General features: G+C 32.8%; 1 protein-coding gene across 2 annotated transcripts in view; it reads right to left on the bottom strand.

The window, feature by feature from the left end:
• CLINT1 (clathrin interactor 1) overlaps positions 1-16,541 on the bottom strand; it is a 58,297-nt gene that overhangs the window by 4,281 nt on the left and 37,475 nt on the right. For both annotated transcript variants that reach the window (XM_043464845.1, XM_043464846.1), the window contains exons 7-10: positions 13,453-13,699; positions 11,218-11,287; positions 3,732-3,806; positions 89-381 (exon numbers count right to left, since the gene is read on the bottom strand). In XM_043464845.1, the coding sequence (XP_043320780.1) occupies positions 89-381; positions 3,732-3,806; positions 11,218-11,287; positions 13,453-13,699 (685 nt within the window). The remainder of the gene's footprint in view (positions 1-88; positions 382-3,731; positions 3,807-11,217; positions 11,288-13,452; positions 13,700-16,541) is intronic.

Here is a 16,541-nt window from a genome sequence, read left to right as displayed (position 1 = left end):
TTTCTGTTTTATGCTCATCTTCCATTAGATTAGTCGCGGCACTTCAAAAATGATGAATTACCATTCCCAAGGGAGGCAGGTCACTTACCTGTGATCTTGACATGGGCAAACCCAGCCCTACAGTGTTGGTGCTCATCATGGAGAAATTCATGCTCTGGGAAGATGTCATGGTTGCCTGCGATGAGCCCATAAGATCAAACAGGTCTGAAGAATTTGAGGCAGCTGGAGGTGGGCCTAAAGCTGGTTGTGAGCTACTGACAAGCTCTACAGCTGGCTGTGAGGCACTGCCGAAGAGCTCGCCACTGGCAGCAACAGGGACTGATGGGGCTTGGTTGAAGGCACTCCAGTCACCGAAGTCTCCATTCCCACTTGTTGCTGTTACTGAGAAAGAAAGAATGATAAGGGTAAGAAAGTTTCTGAAATGCCCAGAACAAATGTAACAATCTACCAACTGAAACAAATTAGAGCTGATCTGTGTCCATCCAAATTAGCATCTGTAGGTACCATCTCCATCTGGATGTTATTTTTTCTCATGAATATTCCATGAGTGTTACTTAACAAGGTGGCAAAGAAAAAATAAAAACTTCCACATATAAAGTAAAATCCATCTCTGGCCATTGGCAGGTCTAAGGTGACACCAAGAAATGACAGAAACCAAAACTTTCCTTCAACCTAAGCATGCATATCAACTATGTTTCTACCTAAATTAATACGAACTAGCCTGAGCTCCCCTCAAAACAAGAACAAAACTCTAATAAACTGGTTAAACCTTTTGCTGGGAGGGTTCATTCATTATTTAGAAAGGGTCAAAGAGAAAACAAGCTATGATTTATACCATCTCATGGAAATAAAACCCCAAATTCATTAAAAAATGAAACAAAAACGCAACAAAATTAAGAGTAGGACTAGTAAATTTCTGTAAGAAGTTCTCACCCATTTGGCCATGCTTCCACTTACAATACAGAGGCTACAGGGAGCTATGATATCATAACCTTAGAAAACTGCTCACTTCAAATGGAACTGTTTAATCTATTTAAGTTAAAAAGTGGGGCAAGTCTTACGAGGGGAACTCATGCTAATATTTTTTTAAAAAGGAACAAAACTATCACTATGCTTCAAAGTATAGTAAGTTTAAGAATTTAATGTATTTAATAATATAAAAATTAATAGATTAATTAATAGACTGAAATATTTAAGAGAATGGACTCTGTCCCTAACTGGCTATGTGGCCCTACTTAATCTTCTCTGTGCCTTACCTTTGGGTTGAACCTGTGCCCCATGCAGTGGAAGCGCAGAGTCTTAACCACTGGACAGCCAGGCAAGCTCCCTGTGCCTTACTTTTTTAAAAATCTAAGTTGAGAAGATTAAATAACTTAATATATAGTAAATGCCATTTAAGGTTTGTTATTGTTACTTTGGATTAATTGTGAAAAGACAGAGGTGAGCTCAAGTGTCACTCTTTCCTTCAGGCATGCCATATGAAAGTATAAGTCAAGTTTCTATAAATTCTGCATACAATATTAAGTATTTAGAACACAATAAAGTCAAGTTATACTTAAAAAAATTTTTTTTAATTAGTCTATACAAAATAAACAAACCTTACTTCAAGGGACAAATAGATACATATGAATTAATGGAAGTTGAAAAAAGCAAAGGTGAAGAAAGAGCTACATGTAAACTGTCATCTGAAAGTGAATAGTATGCAGTTCCAAGTTAATTAACACCATTTCTTTGCTTTCTATCTTCACTTACAACTTGGAAATACATTTTGTCTAGCCTAAAAGGTAAGCAACCACTACAATACTGTATCTCATTATGCTGAATATCAAAAGAGAACAATAACATTAAGTCTTTTACAATTATATTCTTCTATTACCATATTATATTATAAGCATCCTCAAAAGAGAAAATAATTCATTAGAAACCCCAAGCTCTACCAACAATTTAATGTAAGAACTGGGCTAATATTCATTACCTCAGGGTTTTGCTAAAACATGTCTTTGATCTTCTTTACAAAAACGACTGAATTAAGAGTTTTACAATTAGTTCTATATATTAAACAATTTAAATTAATTTAAGGACAACTGCTGGATAAAGGTAAACTGTATGCTGATTTTCTATCTGCCTGATCTAGAAAACAGAGTAAGGATGGAAACTGGGGCAAAATGTGTTGCCCCTTCTGAAAACTTTATCTGAAATGATTAATCATGAGAGGAAGAGATTTCTAGTGAGGCATATATTGTTCAGAAATGATTAATCATTGCTGCAACAGTTTCAGCCCCTTGCGTAATGGTGATCAGGTTATATTAATCACATGCATACAGATGAAGAGATGCATCACTTACCAACATTAACATATTTGAATTATTTGCATAGTAGGCAACTTTATATACATAAAAACTTTTGAGAATTACACAAGCAGCCTGTAAAACTGGGGCAATGTTTATTTTCCACTTTGATTTGCCTAAAGTAAGGTATTAACGTTTAGAAGTCATAGTTAACACTTTTAAAATGAAGCATTGCATCACTCCACAATGCTAATTTCTGGGAAATACTTGGAATTTATACAAGTTGTCCAAATAACCCAACTCACATTAAAAACTATGCAACCTTCTTCCTAAATCCTCACAAACCTAAAGTAGCTGTTACTAAATATAAATTTTAATCCAATTAATAATGGGGACATACAACTCTACTTAAAATAAGACTAAGTTAAATATTTTCTCCTTGCCTCACCTCATGTTTATGATTTCTATATGTAAATTTTTATCTTATCTCTCAAATTTGAGACTGACCAGATTTTATAGAAACAACAAACATTAGAACCAACACTTTACAACCTAAGAGACACTTAATAAAGAACTTAAGACTCCATTTTACACATTTCTATAGACATTATAAAGAACCATGACAAGAAGCATTATTCCCAATCTTAGAAAGGTGGAGGCTCACATAATAAAGTATATGGCAGAGGCAGATAAAACATATTAATAAAAAAGGGGAAAAATACAAGCCCTTCACTCAATCCACGATGTTTAAGTCTGTATTTTGCTTAGATGTTAGCACTTTTTTGCCATTAAAAAAAAAAATTGAGGGTCTAATTGATATGTAACATTCTGTTAGTTTCAGGTAGACAACATAATGATTTGATCTTTACAAATACTGTGAATGGATCACAGCAAATCTAGGGTATTTCAAAATTTCTTATTTAACTAACACGGAATGAGGAAGTTTTATTTTCCTCACATTGAAGGATATGTCAAAATGAAGTTCAGTTATTTTTCATAAAAATTCTTTTAAGATACCTAAATTTCAAAGAAATGAATTTTGGCAAAATAGTCTGCCCAATTCCAATGTCCCTGAAATTCATTCAAGAAAATCATTAATATTTTCTTTTGCTAAGATGAAATTTATATTTATTCACACTCCTGCCCACCTACCCCCACCCACTTCCTCCATCCAAAGAAAACTAAAGAAGAGTCACTTATGAGTGAGGAGAATTTTATTTAGGTGTACCTGAGTAGTTTGCAATGAAATTAATTCACTGGGCACATTTAGGTTACTAGCCTAATACAATACCTTTGTGAATAAATTCTTTGATAATTGGGAATTGCAAATACTACAAGTAGGAAAATGGCCAAAAGAAGCAGATAGGGAATAGGGTGGGGAAGAGCTGTTTTGGTAACCTTTTCACTGCCTCTAGATTTCTGGCCAGTCAAATCATATCATACCTTGGGAAGGGAAGTTGCCTGAAGCAGCAGCTGAGCCAAAGTCAGCAAATCCTCCAAATAAATCAGCTGAGCCTCCTAGAAATTAAATATGAGGGAAAAATTGTTAGGACCACAGCACAATTGATAGCAGTTTTATTAGGAAGCTATTTTAGCACAGTACTCAAAAATTACTCACTATATTAGACCCCAAGACCTATCATAAAAGCTAGTTAGCTGATCTAGCTTTTTATGCCACCATGTTCCCTTTAAGCTATCACTGACTCTCTAACATCCTCAGTTCTATATCTACTGATTGATACAACTGTTATTAAAGTTATCCCTTACTTACACTTCACAAACCTAATGTAGGCATACAGTTTATCTGGCTAATCACACCCTTTATAAGAATCTTCAATGGATGCTAAAACCTGGGAAACATGTTTCTGGGTAATAAGATAATAAGACGATATTCTCAAATCATCACCCTACAGATTATTTATAAATAAAAAGGGATGAAGCTATTTTTACAATCCAGAAATTAGATGGATACCATCTTAAACAATGTCAGGTGCTCAAACTTAATGTCACTAATAATTGGAGAAAATAGTACTCATAGGCCTTCTAATGTAAGGGACTAAAAAAAGAGATCATCACCAATGTAGAAAGTCTTTCCCAAAATATTTAACCAGAATCCAATCATGAGGAATAAATCAGACAAATACAAACTGAGGGACATTCTGCAAAACAACTCTCCAGACTTTTCAGAACATGTCATCATAAAAGACAAAAATGACTGGGACCACTCCAGATTAAAGAAGCCTAAAGGAACATGACAAGTAAAGGAAATTCATGAAATGATGTAATTGAGATACCAGGGAAATATGAATATGGTCTATTATACAGTTACACTGTTTTAATGTTAAATTCCAGAAATATGATCATTATATTATGATTATGATGGAAAATGTCCTTGTTCTAAGGAGACATACACTCAAATATTTTAGGGTAAAATGTCACAATGCTTGTAATTCTCTCTCAAACAGTGTATAATAAGAAAAAAAAAAAAGAACTAGAAAGAGAAAGAAAATGTGACACATTTTCTGCAGCTTGACATTTAAAAAAATAGAAACAGGAAAAAACCAAACCTGAAGTTGATCTGCATAGAAGTCAGTTTTAATAACTATAGGAAAAAGAATGAATGCAATGATTTAGGTGGACTTTTTTTCTCCTACTATTTACTTGCAAATACTTGCATTTTTAATATTTGAAAAAACAGTAGCTTTTTGCTACTTCCAGACTGGTGTTTCTAAAGAGGTGAGATTCAAATCGTAAGGCTACAGGTCAATCTCTGCTTGCATAACATCACGTTCTCATACAAATTTTCACTTGTAAACACTTCCTAAGTAAGAATATTTACTTTTATCTATAATTTGAACAGTAACATTGTTAAATTTTATATTCCACTTCTCAATTCAGTTACCAAGGAAATAGCAATAGTCAACGGATCTAAAACCTTAAATAGCTGTCCTTGTTTTTTGTTTGTCCTTAAAGATTTCACCTCTTAAAAGAGTCACAACCTTAGAAATTTAGAGCAGCAGTTCAATTATAGTGCTTTTAGTGTTATGTGAACATTATATAGGTTACATCACAGCTGCTTAGCCTGCAGTGCTTAGAAACTAGCCAGGTGGGACTGGAACATCTGGGCTGCACTCAAACACCACCAGGGACAGCTTCCAACATCTGGTGCCATTTCTGAATTGTCTTATCACTGCAAGACACTCTGCCCCATCTGCTACACTCAACTGGGTTAATTAAACTAGAACCATCGCCCCTTCTTAATAAATGGCCAGCAGTAATAAAAGGAACAAATCAGTTTCTGATACATGTATACTTGGTATTTCTTTTTAGTGCACATTTACTATAGTCAACTATCAGCAGGTCTAACAAATTCCTCATTTCTTCACCTCATAACAGATGCACATATTCACATATATACCCATTCACCATGAACTAACTTCCGTGAAGGCCAAGGTTCTCTACTCCGAGCAACAATTACAGCGCACATGTCTACTTTTGCTCTATCCAAAGATAAATATCACAATGATTTCTCTCTAAAGGTACATATGTCATAATATATATAAAAGATGATGGTTACAAAAGATCAGTGAGCTATATTTTTAAACTATATAAACAAGCACATATGATCCAAGTACATACAGTTAGGTAACAGAAAGATAATCTTTTATTATAGCATTAAGGGATTATTAAAAGAAGGAAAACTGGGGATTATTTTCATTTCCTTCATCTAAGCAGTGAATAGATATCAATATGTAATTTATTATGCCAAATAAGTCAGGGATTTTCAAATCTTATCCAGTCCAGGCTACAAAGAAAATTCATGCTGTGAAGAAAAGCGCTGAATAACGTGAAATCGTAACTTCACACTGGTGACATATTTTATTTTTGTCACATCCTAAATTTAAGATTTCAAGTGAGAATCTATTTTAGTTATTCTACTGCTCTACCTTTTAACACCTAAACTAAAATTATACTCTGTTCATAATGTGTCTACAGCAAATATTATTATTTTCTCCAACCATACTATAGGGAATTTAATTTCAAATATGACTAATTTAAGAACACTGGAAGGGAAAGAGTAGAAACACACATATAAATATTTTACATATAGAAGCCACCTTTCCTTGAAAGGGATTTAACTTTTCTCCATCTTTTGAAATACTGCAGATTGTGTTTCTACTTATGTTTTACATAATGTGATCCTCAACTTTGGAAACTATCTCAGAAATTAAAAATCTCTTATTTCATTTAGAAAAGTTTCTCACTCCGAGAAGGGACTATCCATACCTATATGCGTGATGTTATGCATACCAATGCTTAAATTTAACAAAATTTCTATATTTAAGCATTTTTCTAGATAACATCTAAGGGAATTTAAATAAGAATAATCTACCAAAAATTGCTGCATGGGGAAGACTGCTAAATTTCACAATAAGCTATCCTTCAAGATTCCCACATGAGAGGTGTCATTATAAATGAACCATTTCCATCTGCCTTTTCAGGGCAGAAGGAGGTTATTTACAGTCACCAGCTGGGAACATGTATTTCCAAAGCAATACTGTGAACAGAAAAAACATAGCTGAACTAGACAGTGCTTTAACTACAAATGAACATTTTCTTTAACAAAGAATTTAATCTAGATTATATTATGAAAATTTTGCAAGAAGAATTTTAATAAATACAAAATGAAAATGCAAAAAATTATGAATATGATAACTAATATAAATAAGTTTTTTAAAAAAATAAGGATAAACAACCCCATTAAAAAAAAAAAAAAAGGACAAAGGAAATGAACAGACAAGTTACAACTGGCATATAAAACATGAAGAGTTTCAAATTCAGTCATCAAACACATGCAAAATAAAATGAAATATTATTTTTCTCCTTACCAAAATGCAATATTTTCAAAGATATCATTTCACTACTCTTATAACACAGAAAAGTTTGGAAACAAAACCTAATGTCCAAAAAATAAGATGCTGACCAGTCAAGTAAATTACAGCATATTTAGATAATGTTAAGATTATAAAGGAATTAAAGGTCTGCAAATATCAACTATCGTTAAGGAATGGTCATGTGATTTTAAGTGAAAAAGAAATTACAAAAATTGTAATAATAATAAAAATCTTTATCTAAGAAGCCTGAAAAAGATTTGAAAGATAATGCTTAAATATACTGACTTGATTATATAGAAAATATAAAATAAGAATATTCACCTCAATTATTAACAGTTAACTTTATCTCAGTTACAGTGAATCACTTTTTTCCATAAAATTTCTAAAATGAGCATACATTACTTTTAATTAGTGAAAACAGAATATGGTAAAACACTTTATTTTTAGTAAACTTGGTTTAAACTAGAGACAACTCCCATAGAATTCTAATATTTAAATTGGTTTGTAACAACCAGTAACTTGGCTATAACAAGGTAGTTCATATCCATGTAAATATCCTCAACTAACTAACTAGATACAGGGCAACAGGTTCAAATGTATATATAGTGAAGATTTTTGATTTGATGTATGTTAATCTCATATACTTTTTAAATTCAAAACATATTGCAAGCTTTGTAAAGTCTTTCTATTTTCTCTTCAACGTCATTAATTGTACTAGAAATAACTTAGAGAGTAGTATGTTAATCAAGACCTAAATTCATTAATTACAAAAGGGACAAAGGAGACAATGTAAACTTTTAGGACAAGATATACTAAAAAATGAAACAGAATGATTCTTGGCATTATATTTGTAATTGGCTTATTTTCTAAATACAGTAAATATACTATACATAAAAGTCATCAAAATATCATTTGAGTACAGACCTTAAAAGAACATCACCAGAGTGGGATATTTATCAAGACAGTCTCAAATAAATCTTGATAAATGGGTTTCATATGTGTATTTTTAAACTTGGTTGATATTCCACAATGATTTTACCACATATACTTCTAAAGATGCTAACAAGAAGGATGTAACCACACATAAAAAAAGAAAATCCATTTTCTCCAAGGAGACATTTTTCTGGTGAGTGGTACAGAAGTCATATCTGCTTAGGTTTACAGTTCATGCCCATATTACTTGCATGATGGCACCATTATAAACATAGGCACATCTGGTAAATGACACCCAAATGGCATACCAAACAGCAATGCTAGTATAGTAGATTCTTTAAGACTTTCTCACATATAGGTGTTATAGATTTAAAATACGATTTTTTTTCCACTGCTGAATTCAATTTAAAATGTTTTACTACTAAAAATATTTAAATAGAATTTCATGGTAATGAAATTCATCTTACTGAATGGAGGGGGTTCTGCACAAACTGGTTAAACAGTTTCAAATAGGAGAGAACTGTAAAAAATAATTAGGTTGTCAACCCACTATCAGATGGTTTTTAGAAAATATTAAAATAAAAATTTAAGACAAGAAATATTTCGGATTTCATTCAAACTTTGTCTCAATTACTGTATTAATATTAACTGCTACTTCTATTTAATTAGTCAATCTACTGTTAGCACTGGAAAAGAAAAACTACTCAAAGGTTTCTTGCCAAGCAAAGGAAGCATGTTGGTATTTAGTAATTCTCTCTGTTCAAAGCAATCCTGATAACACCAAGGAAAAGTTAGATTCACTCATCTGACCTTCCTAGTTAATTCTTCTCTGATTGCTCCATTGAAACTTTCCACAGATGCATCAAAGGGGCTCTTAAATATTTCATACCAGGAAGTCCAAAATAGTTGATATTCTGTGACACTAAGTCTCTATTATATGATTACATGCTAACTACCAGTTAATACTACAGTTAAAATCTTCAGCATACAAAAAGACAGTGCATAAATTGTTAAACAACTAATGTGGTTGTTTGTAACTTTGGGCATGACAGTTCAAGAGTTTAAAGAATAATTTTAGGAACAGTTATAGTTATAGAAAAAGAGACTGGGAATTGAAGAATCTCAGAAATTGGTTTGAACCAGACACCCTAGTAAGTTAACACCCAATCTAAGAATTAATTTTATGGTAGTGGGTAAGGAGTGGGAGAAAATAATCCCACTATAAATTATTAAAATAAATTAATCACATGTAGTAAACTATCAGTGAGAAATAATTTTCATCATAAATGTCCACTTAAACTCTTAATGTAAATTTTAAAATAAGTTTCGAAAAATCATTACACACTAGAAACAACAGATTTACTTTGACATTATTTCTATGCCTATCTTGCCAGTTATATTTTAATGTGAAATGAACTTTAAACAAAGTTTTATTTATTAAGCTACTTTGACTTATAGTAGTTTATTATGACTCCACAATCCTCAAATGCAACTCTAAAATACCAATTTTCTTGAAAACAACTTATAGGGGATAAGTAAAAAAAAAAAGAAAAAACTACCACACATTAGAAATTAAATTGAAGAAATCATTGAACTTCTCTGTGAGAAAATCATGATGAATGGACTATTATTCTTTTGATATATAGCCCTCTTAAAATATGTAAGGTAGTTTTACACACTTTCACAGAATGCGCCTTTCCTCTGTATATCTGTAACTATTTGCGACTCTTTACTAAGCATTATATCAATGTTCAAGCACCCAGGCCAGTGTCTGGTTCAATAAATGTTTACTGAATAAATGAACAAAAAGTGTAAATGAACTCTAGGCATGGTTAATTTCAGAATATGAAAAGACAGTGAAATGAGAAGAGCAGTATATTTCACTTATAGAGAAAGCAAAGGGACCCCAAATACTCAGTTCTAAGGAAATTGAGAGATTACTGAATTATCAAATACTTAAGTACTCATTTTCCTTATTTTAGGCAATTAAATATTTCCTCCTAAAAAATGCTTAAGGCTCATTAATTTCACTTTAAAAGTAAATCTACTGTAAGAAAAATTTTTTAAAAATTTTCATTCCCCCAATCAAAAAATGGGCCAAAGAACTAAACAGACATTTCTCCAAAGAAGACATACAGATGGCTAACAAACACATGAAAAGATGCTCAACATTACTCATTATCAGAGAAATGCAAATCAAAACCACAATGAGGTACCATTACACGCCAGTCAGGATGGCTGCTATCCAAAAGTCTACAAGCAATAAATGCTGGAGAGGCTGTGCAGAAAAGGGAACCCTCTTACACTGTTGGTGGGAATGCAAACTAGTACAGCCGCTATGGAGAACAGTGTGGAGATTTCTTAAAAAACTGGAAATAGAACTGCCATATGACCCAGCAATCCCACTTCTGGGCATACACACTGAGGAAACCAGATCTGAAAGAGACACGTGCACCCCAATGTTCATCGCAGCACTGTTTATAATAGCCAGGACATGGAAGCAACCTAGATGCCCATCAGCAGATGAATGGATAAGGAAGCTGTGGTACATATACACCATGGAATATTACTCAGCCGTTAAAAAGAATTCATTTGAACCAGTTCTAATGAGATGGATGAAACTGGAGCCCATTATACAGAGTGAAGTAAGCCAGAAAGATAAAGAACATTACAGCATACTAACACATATATATGGAATTTAGAAAGATGGTAATGACAACCCTATATGCAAAACAGAAAAAGAGACACAGAAGTACAGAACAGACTTTTGAACTCTGTGGGAGAACGTGAGGGTGGGATGTTGCAAAAGAACAGCATGTATATTATCTATGGTGAAACAGGTCACCAGCCCAGGTGGGATGCATGAGACAAGTGCTCGAGCCTGGTGCACTGGGAAGACCCAGAGGAATCGGGTGGAGAGGGAGGTGGGAGGGGGGATCGGGATGGGGAATACGTGTAAATCTATTGATGATTCATGTCAACATATGACAAAACCCACTGAAAAAATAAATAATTAAAAAAAAAAATTTTCATTCCATCTCTTATTTACCATTAAAAAAAATTTACTCTGAAACCAATAAAAAGCCGATGTCAAAGCTTACCTGTTGCTTGGCTGGTGCCATCAAACAGATCGACAAGGTCACCAGATGACTTGCTGCTAGGCACTGAAGTCTGGAAACACATACAGAACTAATAAGCTTAGGAAACAAATTTCTACTATTTAAAAAAAAATCTGCTCTACTCATCTCTAATTCTCAACTTAGACACAAAAACCTATAATTATCTGAATAAAGGTAGATTTCCTTTACTGAAAAAAGAAAAGTGAACTTGAATCCCTTTAAAGAGATATTTTTAAGTAATTCTATTCCTAACTTATCCACACTCCTCTTTCCCCTAACTCCTTTCTTTTTGGAAATCAGATGAGTTTGGCATGTCCACTACTCCTGGGTTACTTTCTCAAATCTTTTCTTACTGTATTTCACTACGAAAAAACATACCTTCCAGATCCCACGCAAATATTAACGCAGAATCATTTGAGAAGCATACACACATACACACACACATATATTTTATATATATATATATATACACACACACACACACATATACATATACATACATATGCCCAGTTCATCACAATATGCTGAATCATAATTGCCCAGGGTGGGATCCTGGTCTGTAATGTCTTACAAAGCTCCCTTGGTAATTTCAATGTGTAAGAACGTCTGAGATCTACTGGATTGGAGGCCAAGATCCTATCCAACTCTAAAATTTTAAGATTCTGTGAAGTTTAGCAACACTGTCTGTATATCATGTTTGTCAGTATAATTCTATATTGGTTTGATATAGCTTGACATATGTTTTATATTTAGTTTCCAAATGAAACTGTGGGCCTAGAGTTGTAATGTAATTTCTCTCTTCTCCATAGTCCTAAACACTCGAATAACAGGTCCAATATGTTCAATACAAACACACTAAATTACAACAAAAGTGCTGGCAACAGGGACACGCTGTAAATTAAGTAGGCATGTTAATTTGAGGTTTGAAGATTAAAACACTGTATACTGTGGTTCAAAAAGGTCTTGAGATTGAAAGATACTGAAGTGGTTGAGTAACTTTTCAAAGAACTTCAGAGTTCAAGATATCTGTTCGGCAGTAAAAGAAAGTCAAAAAGCTTATACTACAAATATAAAATATTTTTGGTGTGACATACACTCAGGCTGTACAACAAATTGATATTTAAAATCCTTTAAGATGAAAAAAGTTTCAGTTTATTGTTTAAAAAAAATATACATGCAGAAAAAAATATATATATATACATACATGCAACCTTAAATGAATTCTCCATGTGACAACCATCATGTATTTGGGTTTTAATTATGACTACCAAATCTTAGAGAGTCATCAGTAAACTAACTGTATTCATAGCAGGGGAAAGCTAAGACCACAAAGAAATAACAGTGCCATTTCCCCCTTTTAACTGCAACTAAAGTTTAGTTATAATTTTAAATTTTGAGGTTTTCATCAAATCTATAAAAAGGACAATATGAGGGAAACACCAGAAAATATTTGGGAAAAGTTGACACAGTTCTTGCCACTAAGTAGGACTAGCTTTATTTTTAGAGCCACCTGCAATTCACAGAATACATTAGCAAAATATTTTCTGTAGGCTACATTTGATGAGAAGATACAAACTGGAAGAACACTAGTAGGGGTACAGTAACAAAACTACTATTTAGCTTTTCGGGGTAAACCTCCCTCTTTGGCAGATTTCTGCCCAAAAGTCTAGCTTGCAGTCAGGTATCTGGCAAGTGGATTTCATTTCTTTGGTGGAAAAAAAAAGTGCTGACAGTACATGAAGTAATGCTGCTACTGATCAATACCGACCACAGAGCAAACCAACCTCCCATCACAGGCACCATCCCTGTATTAAACAAGGGCATTTCCCCTATATATCAACTTGCCATATATACACACTGTCATTTCTTACAACTTCCAAACACTACCATGTTTTCCTTAATGAATCTGGCAGTTGGTATCAGTGGTAGTGTCTAGCAGGAAATAAAGGCACTACATTCTGATTCACAACTTTTCCCAAATGAACCAAGAGTGTCATTACTATTTTTCACAGAAAGTGCATAGATAATCATTTAGCAACTGGACAGGTTTCTTCCTCCAAAGAGATTTCTTATTATTAATGACTGAATAATATATGCCAGATGATCTATAATTAATAAGATTACCTAGAAATGCCTGAGACTACTAATGCAATAAATCTAAAAGTTCTTTTTTAAGAATAAAATTGTGTATAATGTGTAAACTCGTGCCGTTCCCACCTTAAGTGAAGACTGAGGTGTGTGAGCTGAAGCATTCTGATCTGGACTTGCTTTGTCCCCCGTGTAATGTGCTGCTGCGCCGAGATCAATGGTCTTGGAAGGGTTTGCTGTGCGCTTGTGTCTTGTGGTGGTGGTCTCGGTGGCCTGTGTGATATGGATATGCTTTGTCGTCACAGTCTCCTCTTCATCTTTGAATTCACCTTTGGGAGATCTGCCTCTTCTTGCTTTCTTTTCCTCATCACTGTCACTAAAAGATATTAAAAATGAAGGAAAATAATAAGACAAGGGATTATTTTAAAATGGAGCCTTCAGTGATTTGAGTTAAAGAATTTCAAATGCAGTCACTCCAAAATTTTGTACTTTGACTTATTTGACAGTGAGTAAGACAATGTTATCTAAGCTATCTGAATATCATATGTGTGCACTGCGGAGGGGAAGTAGGAACCCATCAAATTCCCCAGGTAAGACTAAATCACTGCTACCAAAAAGCATTTACATAAATGTGTACAAATAAAAAAAGCCTGAAATAATTCAGGTGATTATTTATTATAGATTTAAAGTTTAATTAAAAAATAAAATAGCAGAATTATTATCATATCAGAATCAACTAATGAGACCTTGGGAGCTCAAACAACTGAAATGGATTTTGTGTTATTTATATAAGATAATTCTGTCAGTGACTCCCATATACTAAGCAAATATATAATAAAATACTATAATTTCAATGGATATCTTCTAAATATCATCCTATCTGAATTCAAATGATTAAACTCTCATCTGTAAATGCAGAAAAAGGAGATAATGCACTTTACAAAAACTGTGCTCTATTTTATAGAATCAGGAGATCAAACTTTTACAAAACTATGAAAACTGTTCTACAGAAAATTTAAATATATTTTAAATGTTTTGAAATAATTTTTTTCCCAGAACATTAAAAAAAAAATTCTTTTCCTTAACAGTGTGAAAGTAAAAAAATAAAAATACAGAATGAGTAAAAAACTGCATATTTCATATGCCACGAATTAAAAACGTCAGCAATAATGTATTCTTCAGTAATGACATATTGAGGGTTTTTTTCCTGGTGCAAGTAAGACAGAGAGAAATTACCTGAAATATGTTCCATTACCTTTATTTCTTAATTTTAGAGTAGGTGGTTTAAATTATAAATATTCTGAAATAAAATACTTAAAATCCTCATATAAGTATTATTACTGATGCGAATTAACTAAGACTAAAGCAATTTCTACTTAAATATAAATCAATTTGGAGCCTGTATAAATCGAGAATCAAGAAGAATGACTTCTCACACTGAGTAAAGGGGTTAAATGTATTTTTATCTACAAGCATTTTAAGGAATCTACTAGTTCTGATTAAGTATTCAAAAGCCCTTGTCACTAACTTCTCAGCAACAAATGACCTAAAGATTCCCATCATCAGTCCTGTATCTAAAACTGAAATTTCTTACCTTTCTCATGTTCAATTTGATTCAAGTACAAGGTAACTTCTTTACAAGGTGAGAACAGAAACCTGACTAGCACACAATGAAATGGAAGTTTCATATATGATCAGTGTTCAAGAATTTCTACATCTAATGACGAACGAAAAGTCTGAAATTCTAATAACATGCCAAAGAGGTCCCATGCAACTTTGTCTAAAAATCCATTCTTCTCTCACAAATACTCCAAGATATAAAGTCCCTAGTGTGCTCTTTAGTTACTAAAACAAACAACACACACTGAATTTTCACTCTTTTAAACATGAATACTCTATATAAAAGATTTAGGAACTCTAATAGATCCTGTCTTAGAGGCAAATGTAAAAAAAAAAAAAAATCAAGGGAGAAACAGAAAGAAAAAGAAAGAATACGAAGACAAAGCAAAACAAAGAAACACTGAGTGTGGAGGGCAAAGAGAAAGTAATAGAACGAGAATGTACATAGTCAGATCTCTAACTAGCCTACCTACCTGATTGTCATACTTCTTTAAGATATAGCAAGAGAGTATATGGCCATTGTGTTTTCTAAATCAAACCAAAAATGTAAATGCTAAGGCCACAAGAACACTAATGAGGGAAAAATACCACAGAGTATTTGAAGTAGGCATCATTTTCCAAAGTTCAATTATTTATTATTACTATATGCATATACTTTCAATATAAAAGAGTTAGAAATCTGGTTGTAAAATATATTCAAACTATTAAAAATAAATTCTGGTTCTTCAAAGATCATATTCCATAAATAGACAGGAATTCCATAGATGAACCTTAATAGTTTCAAAATTGTATTTTTATTTCTTTTTAATGACCCCTAATCTGAACTGTCAAAGAGTTTTTTTAATAAGAGAAAAAGAGATGGTACTTAAGTTAAACGAACTCACTTGAAGTTGTGGTTGCATCTCTGTGTAACTATAGGCAAGTTCCACACAGATGACTGGGCCTCAGGTTTTACTTCCAAAAATAAGGGTAAAATCCTTGCTCTAGACTACCTACTAGCAATATGGTGAGACACAAATGACAAAGATCTTATAAAACTTGCTTTGCAAATTAAATGCTATATATATTACCCTCTTAACTGGCAGAAAGACTAATTAATAGCTATACTGATAGGTAAGAACAAAAAGTGAATGCTAAAAAGTTCCAAGTACTATTTTATGTAAAACTAAATAGAAATACCCCATCAGAAAATAAAATCTATAAAAATACAGGTGATACGTGAAGATATTTTAGCTCAAAAATCAACCTGGATTTTTTTTTTCTGGTATACAGTGACACAGAATCTAAATGAAATGTCACAGAAAGAATTAAATTTCAAATCCCTTGACTTCTGTTTTAAACCTAATATACTAAACTTCATTATCCCTCAGCAATACCTTAGGTCCCTGGATCATCAGATGCTTAAGTACAAAATAAACCATCAAAGTTCTTACTGGAAAAAAAAAAATCCAATTAAATAGCCTGAATAAAAACATATAGGAAATGTGATCAAATTTAGAAATAAATGGACATAGACAAGGAAAATGTGCCAATACTAAGTGCAAACAATGTCTGATCTAGCATCTTATAAACAGCTACACTGTGTCTATATGTATGTG

This window comes from Cervus canadensis, chromosome 4, assembly GCF_019320065.1.
Source record: "Cervus canadensis isolate Bull #8, Minnesota chromosome 4, ASM1932006v1, whole genome shotgun sequence".
NCBI classification, from domain to species: domain Eukaryota; kingdom Metazoa; phylum Chordata; class Mammalia; order Artiodactyla; family Cervidae; genus Cervus; species Cervus canadensis.
This window is presented reverse-complemented; position numbering and strand designations above follow the sequence as displayed.